The 19,481-nt window shown below is 51.9% G+C and overlaps 1 protein-coding gene across 1 annotated transcript; it reads right to left on the reverse strand.

The window, feature by feature from the left end:
- Nucleotides 1-383: 383 nt before the first annotated feature.
- MIS18A (MIS18 kinetochore protein A) lies at nt 384-9,392 on the reverse strand. The gene is made up of 5 exons (XM_024564994.4): nt 8,691-9,392; nt 5,781-5,847; nt 2,981-3,103; nt 1,700-1,796; nt 384-1,141 (listed from the first exon to the last, which is right to left on the reverse strand). Exons 1-5 carry the CDS (start codon nt 9,022-9,024, stop codon nt 1,061-1,063), a joined length of 702 nt encoding a protein of 233 aa, XP_024420762.2. The 5' UTR covers nt 9,025-9,392; the 3' UTR covers nt 384-1,060.
- Nucleotides 9,393-19,481: the final 10,089 nt, after the last annotated feature.

Below are 19,481 nucleotides of genomic sequence, written 5' to 3' on the forward strand. Positions count from 1 at the left end.
AACCAACGAATCCATCAACGTTCTCTCTCTCGCTTCCTTCCTCTCACTCTTTAAAAATCAATCAATAATTTAAAAAAAAAAAGTTAATGTGCTAGGAAACCAGCTCTCTGGGGGGAAAATACCTTCCTTTTGTAGCACTCGCTGGTTTCTCTGGTGTAAACGCCCCTAACTGTGGCCGGTCTGAAGCTACCAAGTTTTACGAAGGGGCCTGAAAGCGTAGCCGGCTCTCAGCCCCCGCACATCCTGCGCTAGAGAGGCGAGCGGTGTGGGATTTCTTTCGTGCCTCATCTCTCGCCAAGGAACTCAGTGGTTAAGCCACTAAAAGGTGCGAATTTCATAACTCATCCTCACAGTTTCATAAAAGATCAATCAGAAAGCACTGTTTTAATCTTTATTCTCTTCCTGATTATAAAAATAACATGTGCTTACAATAAATCTTACATTACAGAAAACTGGGAAGCTGAAAACTTCCCCCGAACCTCACCCGCAGATGACGGCTTCTCTCTTTGGTAAATATTCTTACAGATTTTAGAGGCACAGAGTAGTGAGTAAACAGGAACGAGGGGAATTTTCTTATTAGAGTTCATGATGTTCTGTTCATGTGCAAGTTTTCAAATAACTCGGACAAAGAATTCAACTGACCGATCTCTCCAGAGAGCTGTGCGCATTTGCTTGCAGAGACGATCCACTCACACGGTGGGCGGGAAAACTGCTTAGGTTTTTCTTACCACACAACATCAAGTATTACTCAAAGACAGAAGGAAGTTGTAAAGAAGTACAAAATGAGGAATAATGAATTGGATACAAAGCAGAAAACAGTTCAGAAATCATGGCAGTTTCTTATCAGAATAAAAACTCCTAAATCCTATTTCCAGCAAGTATCACAAAATGGGTTTAAAATTTCGATTTTTACGATTATTCTCAATGATCGATACAAGAAACAAAGTACACAGCCAATCAGAATTCCCAGCTCTAAGTGAAGTGACGCATTACAAGAACCACTCCGAGTGAGACAGTCGCCCCTCGGCGGCGGTCTGGAGCGGGAGCCCTGGAGCAGACTTCAGCCTTTGGAGCTGGAAAGGGCCAACTTGGACTCCACGTCCCACAGCTTCGTCTGCAGCACTTTCAAGACATCTTCCATCTATTGCATCGGGGAACATCAGAAAACAGACAGCTCGTGATTAGTCACACGTGGCTACGCGGCTAGAATACCTGTCACTAACGCAGTTTCTGAATATCGCACACTCACGGGTGCTCAGTGTGCGTTCAGTGGGCTGTTTACACTGAGCTTCACTGAACTAAGACGGAGTCTGTCACCAGCAGTTTTCCCCCTCGGATTGCTGGCTCTTCCACTCCTTTGTCGCTAGGCCGCCAGGAGATGCTGGGGCCAGAGGGCGGGCTGCTTATAGCATGAGGGCTGAATCAAGGGGGACCCGGATTTGACACAAAGACACATTTCTCCTAGTTTAATAGTCTCAGAATATACAGTGCTTGACTCTGGCATGAAATGGCGGCCTTATTATTATTTTATTTTTGAGAGAGCTTTAGCCTAATTTGCAGTTTGTCCCAACACACCAGCCGTGGGAGCACGTGAGCTAATCAAGAGGCGCCCCGCAGGGTGGAGGTGCTCAGCCCGGTGGATGCGCGGCGAGGGCGCCCTGCACGCAGGGGACGCGGCGTGCAGAACACAGTTAGTTACCTGCTTCAGGGAGTTTTCTATCACAATTCTGCTTTCGAGATTGAAAACCTCTTTATCTTCTGACACAATCTGCTTTTCCGAGGACCCTAAAACATAACTGCACAGTACAAAGTGAAAATACAAAGAGTGAGCAAATAGTAAATTTGTGTTCACTAATAACATGAAAACTCTAAGTGCATTACTCCCTGTGTCGCAACCAAGCAAACACGTAAGACAACTATTTTTGTTAGCCGCGCCTGTGCGGAAGGCCGCACCACAGAAAACCAGGCGGCTGCCTGCTAGCCCTGTCGGAGCCCCGCACGCTTCCCGCTCTTCTACACCTTCCTCGGTCCCACCCTGGGCCTGCTCTTTGGTGCGAGAGCTGTAAACAGTTTGCAGATTTGAAAACTCTGATTGGAACCTTTCCAGTTTCAAAGAAGGTGGCGAAACTGCACTTATTACAGAATAATTAGAAATTCTAATAAAAACAGGTTTTAAATTTTTTAAGAGAAAACGTGAGAGATTCAACAGGAGTGACAAACCACCTCAAGTGACGGAGGTGCAGGTGCTGCCTCTCCTCCCCACTCGCCACCCCGACACCCACAGTCTCTCCGCGTCTTCAGAGTTAAGGGTCACGCCCTTTCCAGGGCGCGTGAAAACACAGCAGGGCCGATTAATTTACTTAATTTTGTGTTTGCTGTAAGAAAGGCTAAGGAAGTGGAAAGCCAGTGAGATATCTGAAATTGTCATCAGACCCTGATTTGCCTTCTTCCTGAGGCTTCCCAGAACTCTTGGAGCAGAGGCCCGTCCCTGCCCCTCTCAAAGGAGCTGAAGACGATTCTTGACTCAAGAAAACAGAAATAGTTGGGCTTTGTATTTCTACTTTTCCAGAACACCAAAGCGATTTCTTTGCTAACCGGTTTTGAAATTCCTATTTCTTCAGGATATTCTAGGAAGCTAAAAACTGAGGGGGAAAGTAAAACGGAATATATTAATTCACCAATGCTTTTTAAAAAAACTCCTATTAAATTAAATTTCATTTTTAAGAACTATTGAACATTATTTTTACTCTGAAAAATATTCTCACACATTTTCTCCTTATAATTTTGAATGTCTGACTTTTCCAACACCAAATAATTCAGGTCAAAACAAAACAAAACAAAAAGAATCACTGGCTATATTGTCAGAAATTACTTGAAAATATAAATTAACCCAAGTGCTGACTTAGTTCTGACGTTTCCATACCACCCACCCCACCGACCTCCTAGGCACGCAGGTGGAGGTGTGAGTCCGCCCAGTTACCTCTCAACGGCGCCCACGTCGAGGCAGAACAAGTCCCTCTTGTAGTCGAGGTGGCCGGGTGTGCACCGGTAGGCGTAGCCGAGGTGCAGCTGGCAGCCTGCGCAGCGCAGCGTCTGCAGGGTGCTGCGGGGGAGCAAGCAGAGCAGCGGCCCGTCACCGCCCCAGTCCCACAGTTGTGGTCCACAGGCGTTAAACACTCAGGTCACTCCAGTACGTCGCTCTGACCCTACTAAGTCCCACGTGGAAAGCAGGGAAAGAATGCTAGTAAGGTGTTTACGTGAGGGATGCAGTCACCTCCGGGCCACACTGCTTCAAGCACCTAGCGACAAGGGGTGCGTACGGGAGTGACAACAGAGAATACTAAGGGGGTGCTTGGGGAGAATGTAAATGTCTCAGCCTACTCATTTAAATTTCATTAGATGACTGTAAGACAAAAAAGTTCTGCACGCCCTTTTAACGCTACCTTGTGCCACCAGCCCGCCAAGGGTCAGCAGAACTCCAGGGCAGGGGTGGGAACACATATTTCGGGCCCGCAGGCCGCACGGCGTCTGCTGCAACCACAGCCCCCACCGCCAGGGCACATGTGCCGCGTGCGTCCCAGTAAAACTACGCTTGCACAGAGGGGGCCGGCCCACGGGCTGCGCCGTGGAGGGGCCGCTGTCTGTCTACTCACTAGGGGTCAGCGCCTGGGCTCTCCAAACTCAAAGGATGACTCCTAGGAGGAGGACTGGCGAGTGACAGGTGACTGCAGCCCGGGACCGGCGCCCCGGTTTCCTGCTAGTAGGAGAGGTAACCCGGCGTTCCGGTTGGCCTGTCCTGTGGGGACGCTGGTGGCCTCTGGCCGACAGAGAGCGCTTCCCCTAAGCCGGCTCGGCTGGCCCGGCCCCCTTTGCTGAGAGCTGCAGGAGCCTTTCACAAGTCCTTGTCACGCACTTCCTGACTTTTAAAAAATTGACACTTTGACACTCACACTCCCCTATCAAGGACAGACGTTGCACACAGGTGATTCGCAAGTATTTCACTCAGTGATTCACAGCTGCGTCCCTACAAATGGCTGCTTTGCTCCCATTACTTTCCGAGCCAGGCTCCTCACACGTGACTGAAGATGCGCTGTGTGGTTTTACACAAGAGAGAAAACCCTTCGGTGAGCCCCGGGGGCACCACGCCTGCGCCCCCAACAGTGAGCAGTGAAGCCTCCACCTACACAGCAGACCTCACGGTCACCCACCGAGATGGGGAACCAACGTGGAACGCTGGTGCCTTCAGACGGGGAAGGACACAGAGAGAGACCTGCAGCCCCCGTCAGTGACGGGCCCAGGCGACGCTGCACACGGGCCTGACGCTGGCTCAGCGCAGGGGCGCCAGCTCCCCCAGTCCACCAGAACCCCTGCCTGCACGAGGACAGGAGTCGGAGTTGGTGCTGGCCTGTCTCAACACGAGCCACGGTTAGGAATCTTCTACCAGCAGACAGCAGGCCGCAGGCTGAGCACCAGCCAGGCCACAGGCTCTCCGCTAGAACTGAGTGACGTTTGCTCTCGTCGTGGCATCTTCAGTTACTCTCCAGCTATAGCAACTGTGAGAAGTCCGAGTCGCCGCATGGAACGCCTTCAGTACTGGGGAGCACACGCGGGCATGACCAGAAGGTGCAGGGAACGTGAAAAGGGCCCGAGCTGGGGAGGCGAGAGGGGAGAGCGCAAGCACAAGCCAGGGCAGGCCGGCGCTGCCTTGGCTCTCACCGCCAAGCAGCCCTGTGGCCTTGGTGAAGTCCCGGCGGCCCCAGGCCTTACTCCCTTCCTATTCAAAACGAGAACTCACCAAGCCTGGGCTTTCCAAATTTCAGTCACCTGGAAGCCAGCAGCACAGTTTTTGCTGCACCCCCACCCTACCTGCATTAGGAATCCCATTCTCCCTGAGTAGAGTAGCTCTGCATTGAAACGGACTTTATTTTGGTAAGACAGTCTAGCGTCACTGAAGATGAAAAGCCAGCACTTAAAATGCGCTCTGGGCAACAATACGCTACGGCAGAGCGGCCCAGCCCTCTGCCAAGGGGGGCGCTCACAGCAGGTGGGTGGCAGGGTGCCACCATGCTGACCCCTTCAGCCAGTGGAGTGGCCCTGAGCTGCCACTCCTGGCCACATAGCCTTCTCTGTTACCTCAAAGGCCGAGTGCACGTGTCCACGTGACATCAGCATCTTCTGCCGATGCCGGGACAGGAAGGGGCGGCACTGCTCTAGGGCGCCCTTAGGCTCTGAGATTTCAAGACACTGATGTTTTCTTTTTCTATTTCTGATTTTCTTCATCACCAAGCCCAACGACCCAGAGAGGATGTGCCTTCAGTAGCTTAGAAACTCTATCTCACCCTGGCTGGTGTGGCTCAGTGGACTGAGCATCGGTCTGCAAAACAAAAGGTCATCAGTTCGATTCCTGGTCAGGGCACATGCCTGGGTTATGGGTCAGGTCCCCAACTGGGGATGCACAAGAGGCAACCACACATTGATGTCTCTCTCCCTCTCTTTCTCCCTCCCTTTGCCTCTCTTCAGGATAAAGAAAATATTTTTAAAAAAATGGACTCTAAGAGAGCATTTAAAACAACAAAAACAAAAACTTTTCCACCTCAATATCTACAAGAGACCACCATCACCCAAGAAATGATAAACTAACAATGACTAACTTTCTACTGATTACCATGGAAAAAGGTTTATCCCAAGTAATCTTACTGGTAACCATCTTTGTAAAGATTTCTGTTTGAGAAATAAACCTCTTCCGTAGCACACAGTCACATAGATACAGTCTCACTCACCAACCATTTTCGTTCTCCCGTTTGGATAGTATCTGTTCCTTGTCCACAGAAACGTTGCTGGAAACACCTAGGAAAAAAGAACAATAATTTACTAATGCGGTTGGCTATAATGCACACACAGACACTTAGAGAACTTGTAATTCACCTTTTATCTTAGAACTAGGAGGGCCAGAAAAAGTGAGAGCCCAGTCACATACACACACACACACGCGCGCGCGCGCGAGCGGTGGTTTAAACTAAGTGTGCAGGCGTTCTCTGCAAAAGCGTAGCAGAATAAGAGTTATTTCCTTGCCTCCCCAGAAAACCATTGAAATTAGCAAAATGAACGAAGTTAGAGGGAAAAATTCAATCAACAGCAAAACCTGGAACAGTTAGGACCTCAATCCCACAACCGCTGCGAATACCTGCCAGATACAATAAAACTGGGACCAAAACCAAGAAGGTGCTACAAGCCAATGCCCACACCTCCAGGTGTCAAATGCAGAGCTGACTTCTCTAAAAGTAACTGAGGGTCCTCAAGGAGCAGCCAAAACTCTCTGAGGCCGTGACTTGGACAGGGGTCCCAGCTGAATCCCAGAAGACACACGGCTTGAGGGGCCAGGGCCAGGGCCCAAGGGCAGAAGGTGGCGGGGGGAGGGGAAGGGGGAGACGACAGTGGGACACTGACCTAAAACGGCCCAAATGGGCTCTTGGCTTCACCTCCTCCACAGCCTAAGTTCCACCTCCATCCATCCTGTTGCTCGAATCAGAAACCAGGGTGTCGCCCTGCTCCCTGCCATCCACTATACTGAGAAGCCCATCAATCCCACCTTTCAGCGCTCCCTCCAGCCCCCACACCCCCGCCTCCTCTTGCAGGGACCACTGCACAAGCCCCTGACTGACCGCCACGTCCACATGCATCTTCCCTTCCACGTCTCCTCCAAAGCAAATCTGGGCCACGTCCCGCCCCTGCCTACGCACCTCACTCACTAGAATGGATTCTGATTCCCTACAACCCACAAAGCCCTGGGTTTGGGGCCCCTCCTTCCCTCCTCAAGTCTCACCTTTATTCTACTCATGGCCTGGGCACCAGCTGCTTGCTCCCAGGCCTTCCAAAAGCACAGGGCGTGACCCCAGACCTGGACACGCAGCCAAGCTGCCCTCACGTCTAAAGACAACAGAAAGATACTTCCAAGCCCTCACACTCAAGTTTTCTTGAGGATGGGAAGACAACTGATGACAACTTATCAGATTAACAACTGAGGTTTATTTTTTAAAAAAGCTACTAATGAGCCTTCCTACATTTTTTTTTAAAATGATTTTATTTATTTATTTTTAGAGGTGAGAGAGGGAAACATCCATGAGCAGTTGCCTCTTGCACGCCCCCTACTGGGGACCCAGCCCACAACCCAGGCATGTGCCCTGACTGGGAACTGAACTGGCGACCCTTTGGTTCACAGGCCAGAGCTCAACCACGGAGCCACCCCGGCCAGGGCTCAGCCTCCTTATGTTAATAAGAGTTCTGGACTTGAGACAGGAGTTCATATAAACTTTACATTAAAGCTAAGTTACCAGGCTACGGCTGCGGGATAGTATGTAAATGTCATGAATCTCAACAAAGTAAAACAAACTCAACTAACTCAAATCGGGGCAGGAGGGAATGAAAATTAATCCAAGAGTTCATTTTTTTTATCTTTCATTGGTGTGGGGCATTGAATTTGTAAAACCCCCATTTTACAGAGGAGAAAACAAAGGCAGAGAGGCATCCAGGCTTTGGACCCAAACAGGGAAGGGGCCAGCTCGGGGCTGTGCCACCACCTGTAAGCAAGGGGCCCGGATCTGCTCCCATCAGGAAGTCTGTCTGTACACGCTAATAGGGAGAAATACTCAGAACACACGTGTGGAATAATAAGAAAGGATGCTTAATGTATAAATAATATAGCCTCAAGTGTGTTTTTTTAAAGTTTACATGTTTAAATATGCTGGCTCAGCGATCACTGTTAATGAATGACGAGTCCTTATGGGAAACAGCAGGTGAGTTTCAGGTGACAGTGGACACGGGCGCCCTCCTTTTCCCCCAGCACTTTACCCCAGGAAGGAAACCAGTCCATGGACCACAACAAACTGTTGGTGAATTTCTGCCATCAAAATATTTACACAATGAAACGGAGCATACACTTCAACTTGAAACCCACAAGCCCGAAAAGAATAGCCATATTTACACTGATTCAGAACAAACACACGTGAACCACTCCCCTAAATAAGTGTGAATACCATGCCAGCAACAAAAGGTGGGGAACTCAGGAAACACGCAGGTAAGTGGCGGCCCCAGGATTAAAAGCTACAACTCCCGCCTTCTTAACTCTTCTACTGGACCCCCTACCGTTCCAGTTTTGCTGGGATTATTGGTGCTTTCATTGAAAGTTCTTTTTGTAAAATTGTTGGTGACATTGTGTTCTGTCAACTCTATGGAGGTAACACGCAAGACCGTAAGGGCGTCTGCTGACAAATGCTAAGAGGCGACAAATCAATCCTGACATCGCCCTGCAGGAAGCAGGTAGCAGAAGGGCTGAACTTGCTAAATAAACCATGTGCGACATTATTTACCAAAGTCACAGCCCGGATGTCTGTGGGGCGCGCTACAGCGTAGCTACACCCCACATGCTTACAATTTAGTCATTATGTTTTTACTGACTGACGCTCACAACAATGCTGGTTCAATCGCTACTGATGAATGGCTGGAGGACCCAGACAAGCACTTGTCACTCGTGAGCCCCATCTCTCCCCGGGGCCGATCACCCTCTTTTATTTTCTCCTCTTAGAGAGTCTGGGTAGCGCCTAAGCACCCGCCCCGCGCCCCCTGCCTGCCGCGGGCCGCCCAGGTGCGGCGCGTCTCGGGAAGGCGGCCCTGCACCCAGCCCGGGTACTGACAGCGCAGCAGGATGCAATTGTCCTCCTGGCACGTCACCCAGTTCAGCGAGTCGCCCAGCGGCCGCCGGCAACCGGCGCACAGGAACACCAGCGGCTGGTCATCGTCCTCGGAGGGCACCGCAGCTCCCTCGCGCCGAGTCCTCTCCGCCACCGACGCGGCCCCGTTCAGGGAGTCCCACGTACTCGTCCACTGCTGCAGCAGCTGGTGGCGGCTCGAGCCTTCCGAGAGTCGCTGGCCTAACAGCGAGGGGTCGCTCCACGTGCCCCTCTCACCACACGCGCAACTGGCGGAGGAACACCCTTTGCAACTCTCCTGCGACCAAATACCCGCCATTCCTGCGAATCGGGCGGCCGCGGAGCACCACGGGAAAAATTCCGCCTCTGCGCACGCGCAGGGCGAAAGGAGCCCTCAGAGCCCCGCCTGGAACAAGGCATTAGGGGCGGGGCCTGACGGGAGAGGGACCCCGAGCAACTTGCTAGTGCGCGTGCTCCCTGCCAGGCGGTGCCAGGCCGGGTGGTTACTGCGCGTGCGTGAGGCTTTCTGCGCTTCCACTCGGAGGCTGCTGTAGGTGGGGCGCCTGCCGGTCCCCGGGGAGTGCAGCCGCTGGCACAGAGGGGCGGTGTCTTCCACAGAGTTACGCGTCCAAACCCTTCAGCGAGGCCTTCAGGGCCGTTCTCAAACGAATGCGCCGCCCACGCAGCACCCAGAGGGGAGCAGTGGGGGCGCACCTGCCTTCCCTGGTCGGCCCCTACGCGAGGTGCCCGAGTCACCTGCGAGCTGGTTAAAGCCCTGGCCGCTAGGCCACCGCCCCGAGTGCGGTTCAGCGGGACGGTGGCCCCGGATTCGGCCTTGCTCGCCGAACGCCGTGCCTGGGTCTGTCTGCACAACCTCTGCGAGGGACGGAGAGCCGGGTGCTCAGGAGCCGCCCAGCCCACGGTCCTCGGGACATTGACCCTGAGAGGGAGCGGCCGGAGCCGCACCAGTGTGAGACGTCCTGGTGACCGGTGGGCGGGGCGCGGCCTCTGCAGTCCCGCCCTGGGCGCCGCCGTCGCGGAGGTCGCGCCCCTCCGCTGAGACGAGGACAGATCACCTCAGTCAGCTGTCCCCGAAAGCCCGTCTCTGGCTTTCAAGCCTGGTGGGGAAGGCCAGCGGCGTTGCGGACAACCTGGCCGGCTCCCTGGAGAGAAAGGCACCCCAAGGCGCGGGATCTGCTCCCGCGACCCTCGGGGCGTGTCCCAGGTCACCGCCCTCTGCGCTTGATCAGATAGACTGGACACAAAGTTTACAGCCGGTTTCAGTGCCGGCGGCCGGGGTCTGCAGCCTTGGGTGGAGCTGCGCTCCCGCGAGGCAGGACCCGCGCAGGAAACCGGAAACGCCCCGCGCCTGCCCGGAATGGCTTCTTCGCAGGCTAAGCGGGTCTCACTGCGCCGGGGTGGTTCCGGGGGTCGAGTGATGCGATGTGGGCGAGGATACTTCACCTGTAGGGCGCCGTGCGCGTGTCCGTCGGCCTCCGACCCGAGGAACAGGCTTGGAATAGTTTGGGCTCCTGTTGCACCCACTGCACTGCCTTCCCTGCGCCTGCGGCTGTAGTGGATGGAGGCCGAGCTCCCGGGCTGCCGCCGCCCAGCGGCATCTCTGGGTCAAGGTTCATAAAACCCACGTACGTCTTCCAGCAAGTGGGCAGTGATCTTGGAATTCAAGGGATGACCTCTGCCTCAGACTTCGGGTTGCTACTGGCAACACTTAGATTCCTAGATTCCGGGGTGGGGTATCCCAGTAAAGAAAAATGCAAAGTGGGCACCGACCACTGTCTGGCCTGCGCACTTGACCGTGGTGGGTCCATTCCTCCCTACAAGGTAATGATAATACAAATTATATTTTACAACCATATTGTTATAGTCTAACATGTAAATATTATATAGTAAAACATTTTCTTTGACCTAAAAGTTTTTTTTTCCCTTCTGATTGGAAAATAAAACATTTCCATGGGGTCCTAAAAATATATGATGGGCCCGAGGCGCCTTGCCTAATGGAGAAATTAGCCTCACTACAAAATGAATTTCCCTGTAGTCCCTAGTATTATGAGTACGAAATACTCAGATGCCCATAACGTCACATTTCACGTGGGAACAAAATGCGACGCTGGAGTAAGATGACGTTGGACTGCGTGGTTGCAGCTGCCTCCCCAACACCCATCCGTATAAGGCTGAGTCGAACCCCCCCCCCCAACCACCGCCACCGCCACCACCATCACCACCAATTCTTGGGATGGGTCCCCAGAGGTTTAACCCAATCAGGGCAGCCTTCTCTTCCACAGTCATGGATGGAGGGCTGGCCTTCACCCGGGCCATAAGCCAATGGGCACACGGTGCTCCTTTCCCTGGCTGTAGGGATTGGCTTGGGATGACAGCTTCGCCTCTGTTGTCAAATGCTGTCCAATCAGAGTGAATCTCAAGACCGGTGCAGTGGCTCTTTGCTCCCTGGATGTGAACAAGGAGACACCTACCCCAGAACCGGGAGAAGCACAGAGATGCGGGGCGCCCGACCTCCAGACTTTCTCAGCTGCGTGAGCCAACAGGCTCCCTTGTGCGTGGAAGCCAGCCTGAACTGTGCTGTTTTCACCAGCCATTAAAAATGCACACTCATGGTCTGTTACAGTAAGTTAAAGTGAGATTGTGACTGAGACTCCAAGACGAGGTCAGGGTGGCGTGCCACAGTGCATCTGAGACGGTGGGTATTGGAGAACTGACTCCCCACGGCACGAGACCTTCCCCTCAAGTGCAGACTTTAAAGACTGGAGGAAATGGTGACTGAGATGGCTTGACCGGAAGGATCTGGAGACAGGCATGGTGGCCTCACTCCAGCTGAGCAGAGACTTGGGGGAACCAGCACCAAGCCTGTGGGTTCCCAGGTATCTGAGGACACAGCAGCCACCAGGAGGGGCCGGCTGCTGAGGTGTTTTGGTGGCACCACAAGGGGGAGCCAGGCAGGTTGTCAACCAAACATGAACTTTTCTGGTGGATAGGCCACCTAGAATCTTAAGTTCTGCCCCAGAAGCTAACCTGGGAAGATGAGGATGCTCCGGAGTGAGCATCCAAATGGGAAGGGGGCTGCGGAGACCCGGGGCTGAGGGCAGCACCCCACCCAAGGGGAGGCTTCCGGGTTTTGGGTGTGCAGCTGGGTGGGGGAGGGAGGGGGGTGAGTGCAGGGAGCTTCCGAGGGGCCCGGAGAGAGAGTTGATCCTAACCACGGCAGGCCAAACCCAGCTCACAATAGAACCAATTCCAACGAACTCTGTCCTGACCACTTTGCCCCTATCTTAGCCTGGGAATGGAAATAGCAGGGAGCAGGGCAGGTGAGAAAGCGAGCAGAGCCAGCAGCACTCCAGAGGCGGGAAGAGAAGGAACTGGAAAGGGGAGAAGCAGCACGGTCTCTGGCGATTGGAGAACAGCGGCAATTCGTGGCTCTGGTTACACGGACTCGATTTTAATTGCACGCACTTCCTCACAGTTACGCACGTGAATGACAACGGGGTGTGAGAGCAGATCTCTGGGAGTCAGTCCTCTGACCCTCCAGCATGTACAGAGCAGCCTACGGCTGCGTGTGAGGGCCATTTGGTCCACTCTTGCTGGCCGAGCTCCGTCTGGGAGCCAACGGGCACCAGAGCTGCCTCCCCACCACCAGCTGGCACCAAGAGAATGCCACCCACGCCCTGAGCCCCGGGGACCTTCCGGCATGGTCAGAGCCCTCCTTAGGGACATCCAGCGTGCCGTGGCGAGGGTGTGGTTGGGTGTTTATATCTGGGCTCAGGGACGAGACAAGAACTATAGGGATGGGCTTCACATTTTTAAAATCCTCAGCGCAGGGTGTTCTTTAAACAGTCTGCCCCCCTCCTAGGGAACGTGTGGAATCACGACTCTCTGGTCTTTCACGGAGACCGTTAATTCTCCGGCAAGTTAAAAAGAATGAGAAGAACCTGTGATTTGCAGAAATATCACAATCCATTTCAGCTGAGAAGGAGACAAAGCAATGCTTGATCCACATGTCTCACTCTGCAAACAGAAAAGCTGAGACCTGGCGTGGTTCCGGGTCTGGTTAGCGGCAGAGACAGGTGGACACCTGGGCTGGTCTGTGCCCAGCACCCTTCCCCTCTTCTTGGGAAAGGGCCCCACCCCTCCCCCACTCCAGCAGTGCGCTGTGGGGGAGGCTTCCCATCTTGAAGGCCTTAACCCACGTCCCCCACCAGAGGCAGGCTCTGCCCTGGCTCTGACCAGTTTTAACCACCCCCTTCCTGGCCGCCTCTCTAGGTTCTAGGAGCAGGTGTCAGAACCAGGGCCAGGCCAAGTCTATCCCTGACGCCTTCCATGCCAAAGCTTGGAGGGAGGGTCCTCTGCCCACCCTTTCGCTCAAATCATGAGCCCAGAGCTGCCCCCAGCCAGAGGGGGGTGGCTGGGCGTGATACCCGCCAACACCGACTGTGGGAGAGGAGCAAGGTGAGATGTGGGGACAGAGGAGGATCAGCTCCCAGCCCCCGCTGCTCGGTCCTGTTCTGTGAGCACCTCGCAGCCTGTGCCCTGAACCCAGCCAGGGCCGCTTCCTGCCGCTCCCTCCCCGAGAGTCCGACACAGGTGACACGCAGGTCTGAGTCCAGAACGTGGCCTCTGGGCCGCACCTGTCACACCGATGCACCAGAGCGTTGAAATGTAACTCCTGAATCTGACAGTGCCTTGCGTTTCTCAAAGCACAGCCTTTCCAGGAGGTGCACGCCGGGAAGGATAATATCACGGAAGGGAGGAAATCCGTGTATAAAATCCGTGTCACCCTCTCCCCTTCCAAGCACTCCTGTGGCTCCCCTGAGTTCCTCCCATTTTCCTGGACCCAAGCACAGGAAGGTCTCAGTGAGGGAATGCTAGTTTTTAACACCTACGGCAGACACCTACAAACCTTTCTTTTAACTAAGAAGATGTTCTCTAAACTCAGCACAGACTGACTGTAAATTGAGGGCTGTGACTTCAGAATCTCGGACACCAGGAGTGAGGCCTGGAGTTCCAAAGATGTGGATTATATGTCTTCAGGGAGATTTGAGGAAATGTCGCTTCCATAGCAGAAGGATTAGAAAATAAAGTTCAAGAAAATTCACAGAGCCCTGGCCCGGTAGCTCAGTCGGCTAGAGCATCATCCCCATGCACCAAGGTTGCTGGTTCAATCCCCGGTCAGGGCACATACAAGAATCAACCAATGAATTCACAAATAAGTGGAAGAACAAGTTGATGTTTCTCTCTCTCTCTCTCTCTCTCTCTCTCTCTCTCTCTCTCTCTCTCAAAATCAATCAATAAACTTTAAAAATTAAAAAAAGAAAATTCACAGAAAACAGAATAAAATAACAAAGAAAAGTAAAAAGGGGGGAAAGATGAGAGGCATAAGCAATCAGTGCAGGAAGTTCAACATCTGACTAATAGGTGGTCCAAACATTCAGGAAATGATAAAGGAGAAGAAATCACTGAATAAACACAATCTCTCAGAGCTGAAAGACATGACTCGCAGGTGGAGAGGGATGAACCAGCCTCACACTGAGACTCAGCGTGCCGAGTAGCAGAAGTAACCTTTCGAGAAAATCGCAAAGTGTCCACGAAGAGGGAAAAAAGGTGCAAGAGTCAGGGTGGCCTTAGCCTTCTCCTCAGCAATTCATGGGGCTGGAAAGTTTGAAATTCAGTAGGCAAATAATTTCCAAGCTAGAATCACCCATTCGTCAAATCACGATCCAGGTACAGTGATGTTTCCAGACACGCCCGAACTTCGAAGATGTGACTTTAACACGTCCTTTCTCCTTCAAAATGTGCCGCAACAAAGAGTGGGAGCTGCGAGGTCGCAGTAAAACAGTAAGAGAAAGCAGATATTTAAGTTATAAAAAGGTTCTCTATCACACTTCCTTTTGAACTATGCTGAACGCTGCTTCTCACCTACCCGCTGGATGAATCCCAGAAGCCTGGCAGCATCGTGGGCCGTCCGGGCCGTTGTCTGGGACAGCAGCAGGTCACGTCCCGCTGGGATGGGATGCAGATCCCGTGTGCCCGGGGGAAAGGCCTGGGGACTATCTCAGCCCCTGCACAGCTACCTGCGTGTGAACCCTTCCGACACTGAATTCTCGCCTGCAGGAGTCGGTTCCCAGAACACGAGGAAAACATGAACACCAGGCATTGCAGCGCCACCTGCAGCAGCCGAGGCTGCAAACAACCCAGACCCAGCACGGGGGCCTGGGGGAAGAGCCCTCTGTGAAAACGGGGACAGCAACCGGGCGCCGTGGGGAGATCCAGAACACCACTGCCCCGGCCGAAACGTTTGTTCGCTGGTTTTCCGAACGGCAGCCTAGTAGGGCCTAGCTGTCTTTAACTTCATTCGAAATGATGGTGTTAGATTGTATTGTGACGGCTGTCTGCATTATCGGTGTGTGTTTTTTTTAAAAAACTTATCAAAATTGGTGAATTTTTGTGTAGCTACTTTAATATTGATGATGGAAGAAAATGTGCAACATTTTCAGCATGTTACGCTGTATTATTTCAAGAAAGGTAAAAATGCAACTGAAACACACAAAAAAGACCTGTGGAGACGGTGCTGTGACGGATCGAACGTGTCAAAAGTGGTTTGTGACGTTTCGTGCTGGGGATGTCCCGTTGGACAAAGCTCCATGGTTGGGCAGAACAGTTGAAGGTAGCGACCAAACGGAGACATTCACTGAGAATGATCAATGTTACACCACGCAGGAGACAGCCAATATACTCGAAATATACAAATCAATAAAGTTATTGGTGAAAATGAAAAGTGTGTCTTTTATTTCACAGGATAAAACCACACAAACTTTTTGGCCAACCCAATACATTGTTAAGCGAAAACAGCATAGTTTAAAAAAGAAAAGTGCTTTGCTATTGCTCATCTGAAAAGGAGGGGAGGGTAAGACTGAAAAGACGTCCATATTCATTTATATTTTTTAAATTGAAAGACAGTCCTGGCTAGTGGGGCTTGGTGGGTTGAGCGTCTGCCTGTGAACCTAAAGGCTGCTGGTTCAATTCCCAACCAGGGCACATGCCTGGGTTATAGGCCGGTCCCTGGCTAGAGCATTCGGGAAGGCAACCTATTGATGTTTCTCTCTCACGTAGATGTTTCTCTACATGAAACCTCTCTTTCTCCCTCCCTTCCACTCTTTCTAAAAAATAAACAAAATCTTCAAAAAAATTGAAAGATAAACCAAAACCATTTTTAAAAGTGCTGACTTAGGTGAAAGTAACAAGAAGAGAGGAGAGGAATAGAATCTAGAGATCTACACGTAAACTTTATTTTATATATTTGACTTTGGAGTTAGGGAAATATACATAATTATAAAATAAATTTTAAAAATATTTAAATTTGAAACAGTTAAGATATTGAGTGGGTGGCATAACTTCATAGAGGAGAACTATTTCAACTGACTTTAAAACACGAATTTTACTCTACATATCTGGTAGGACACACCCTAAGGACAAAAAAAAATCCACAACCCCCCCCAAAAACCCACCAATAAAACAACAACTAGCTGCATCACAAAAGATCTTGAATTGTTTTCAGTAGCCACGCTGTTCTTTTTGATGTTGATACTGTTATTCGGAGGCTCTGCATTTTGAGTACTGAGTAATACTCTGTATATTGAGATCAATGGTAACAGGATTCTAAGTTGGAGAAAAGAAAGGTAAGAGCTAGTAACAAGTCTGTGGTTGGCATTTAGACTCAGAAGTTATCACTTTGAAAGCGTGACGTTTTTCATTTTAAAAAATAAGTATTTCCTAGCTCTCTGCCGTGAATAGGCCTGAATGCCGTGGCCTGCACATTACCAGTCGCCCCCTCGGCACCCAGGTTTGGGGAGCTGGACACCCTCTCCCATGGAAAGGACCCAGCGCTCTCGGAGACGTGGCCGAGTTCTGGGCCTGGGGCACAGTGGATACAAAATGAGCCTGGCGCCACCTGTCATTGCAGAGAGCAGGGAAGTTATGAAGTAAAAATAAAATAGAAATAAGGAAGCTACGAACGATACCAACACAAAGAGGCTGTCACCTTGCAAATGAGAGGTGACCTGCACCCCCGTAAAGTGGGTGGTTGTAACGGACCGGAACTGTCAAATCGGTTTAAATGCACAAGTTCGTAGTGACTTAAAACAACACTTCATTGTGTCCTGTCGGAGAAGGCTAGAAAACCTGGTCACCGTTTTGAAAACTGGCCAAGTAAGTCAAACATGTATTCCTCAGGTAACCACACTGTTTACAAAGGACGCTTTTCTCTCTCTCTCTAGAAGGACAGCAGGAAATCAATGAAGAAGGAAAGACGGAATGAAACGTCACCGTCTTCACCAGGCCCCACGCATCGGAAGCATCTGCAGTGACCACACGGCCGCTCACGTCGCGAAGTGCAGGGAAAACCGTCGTCTGGTGCCCCTTCCAGGAAGGACGCCGCTGGGCCCCGAGGCATTCTGGCCAAAACCGCCGACCCTGAATCGGATTCAGCCTCTAGTTCCCACCTCGCTCTCCAGGACACGCAGGGTGGGCACAGGGAACACGCTGACAGCACCACCCCGCTGGCAGCCTGCTCGGGACAAACAGCGCATTTCCGCAACAACTAAATCACAAGTTCCAAAAATAAAGGAAGCGGAAGCCGAGGAGACTACACATTTCACAAAACTTCAGAGTCCTGACAACCCGTTGCAACACAAGCACCTTATTCGAGTAACTCAATTACAAAAGAAATTATGAGAGAAATGGGAAATTTGGACACTGGCTAGCTATTGGATGCAATTAAATAATTAGTATTAAGTTTTAGGTGGGATAATAGCATCATTATTTTTTTTTATTCTCCTTCAGAGATACATACTGAAATATTCACAGGGAAAGTGATGTATCTGGAATTTGCTTCACAGTATCTGGTTTGGGGGAGGGGGGTACAGATGAAGCTGAGTTAGCCACACCTTGACTGTGTTGAACCTGAGCGGTGGCTACATGGCGTTTCCTTACGCCGCTTTTGCAAATGTTCAACATTGTCTATGATAAAAAAAAAAACCCATTATTTTAAAAAGTCATGCACATTCTACATTTACTTTTTTTTTTAAAGATTTTATTTATTTTTATAGAGAAGGGAAGGGAGGGAGAGAGGTGGAGAGAAACGTCAATGTGTGGTTGCTTCTTGCACGCCCCCTACTGGGCACCCGGCCCAAACCCCGGGCACGTGCCCTGACTGGGAACCAAACCACGACCGTTTGGTTCGCAGGCCTGGTTCCCAGGCCGGTGCTCAGTCCACCGAGCCATACCAGCCAGGGATATAAGTGTAGCCTTATAATCCTACACTTGTCCCAACATTAAAATGTAACTTTTTTCAAAAAATCTTTGATGAAAATGGACACTCCGGGGAGAGGGGCTGTGTTTAAGCAATTGTATACCAGCAGCATGACACCGCCCCTGGCGGTGGGCTGAATTCCCCCCCAAGTACCCACGCCCTAACCGCAGGGCCCCGTGACTGTTACTTCCGGCGCCCGCAGGGCCTTTGCGGATGGGACTGAGTGTGGAGGTGGGGGGACGAGCTCAGGTCCCCTGGATGGGCCCCCAGAGTCACAGGACCTTCCTGAGAGGCAGGGGGAGCGCCCTGACTGCAGAAGATCACAGGGGACACCGGGGGGGGGGGGGGCAGATGGGATGCTGGACCAGAGCCAAGGGGCGAGGGGCCTTCTTGAAGCTGGAACAGGCCAGGCAGCGCCCCGCCCCCAGGGCGCAGCACCCCAAAGTTAGTCCCATCTCAGCTCCTGACTTCTGGGACGCAGATTACCAACCGGTGTTGCTCTGGCCGTCTGCGGGAAGGTGTCCTGGCGGCCATTGGACACGCGCACCCCGTTTGCGGAGCCCAGGCACCAAGCAGAGCGTGGAGGCTGCCCCACCTGCCCGCGCCCAGCCTTCTGCTGGGAAACCAGGCTGCCCTCACCTGAGGCCGAGCATCATGAGGCCTTTACCGCACGGAGCAGGGAGCTGGCTCGGTCCCGTCCATGAAGTGTGTGCTCTCGGCCCTCCCTAGGTCCTGTCCCTCCACCTTCCCCCGCCGGCAGTCACGGTCTCCACAGGCAGGTGCAGCACTGCATGGAAAACACCCTAGAAAAACCTGGCTGGTGTGGTTCAATGGATTGAGTGCCCACCTGTGAACCAAAGGGTCGCTGGTTCAATTCCCAGTCCGGGCACATGCCTGGGTTGTAGGCCAGGTCCCCAGTAGGGGGAGCACAAGAGGCAAGCACACATTGATGTTTCTCTCCCTTTCTTTCTCCCTCCCTCCCCCTCTCACTAAAATTAATAGATAAAATCTGAAAAAAAGAAAAGAAAACACCCAAGAAAAACAAGCGCGCTCCCCGTGAAAGCAGGAAGAAAAGCAGCGCTGCGGTCAAGGCCCCCCGAAGTGTCAGTTCACGGGAATGCGTCATTGTTATCTCACACGCTGGCCTTCACGGGACCGTCAGCGCTGGCTGATGTCAAGAGGAGTTTTTTAAAAATCTGTTTTTCTACCAGGGCACGTTCATAAGTATTTTAAGGTCAAGATCACCATCCAACCGATAAATTCATTTTAACAATTAGCATTGTGTCAGGAAGAAGTGAAAATTCTGAACAAATGGAATTAAATTATGTTCAGTTGGAAAATGTAACAAGAAAGGAAGGAGGGAAGGAAAGGAGGGAAGGGAGGGAGGGAGGAAAGGAGGGAGGGAGGGAGGGAGGCAGGAGGGAGGAAGGGGGGAGGGG

The sequence above is a fragment of the Desmodus rotundus genome, chromosome 2 (assembly GCF_022682495.2).
Source record: "Desmodus rotundus isolate HL8 chromosome 2, HLdesRot8A.1, whole genome shotgun sequence".
In the NCBI taxonomy this organism is placed as follows: domain Eukaryota; kingdom Metazoa; phylum Chordata; class Mammalia; order Chiroptera; family Phyllostomidae; genus Desmodus; species Desmodus rotundus.

What these genes read in the sequence shown, in the direction of transcription:
- MIS18A (XM_024564994.4), bottom strand. Translation starts at nt 9,024, where the DNA reads ATGGCGGGTATTTGGTCGCAGGAGAGTTGCAAAGGGTGTTCCTCCGCC. An exon ending in CGGGAGAACGAAAATGGTTG is followed by an intron (nt 3,104 to 5,780) that starts GTGAGTGAGACT and finishes GCTCCCCCGCAG; the next exon opens with CACCCTGCAGACGCTGCGCT. An exon ending in TAGAAAACTCCCTGAAGCAG is followed by an intron (nt 1,142 to 1,699) that starts GTAACTAACTGT and finishes CCGATGCAATAG; the next exon opens with ATGGAAGATGTCTTGAAAGT.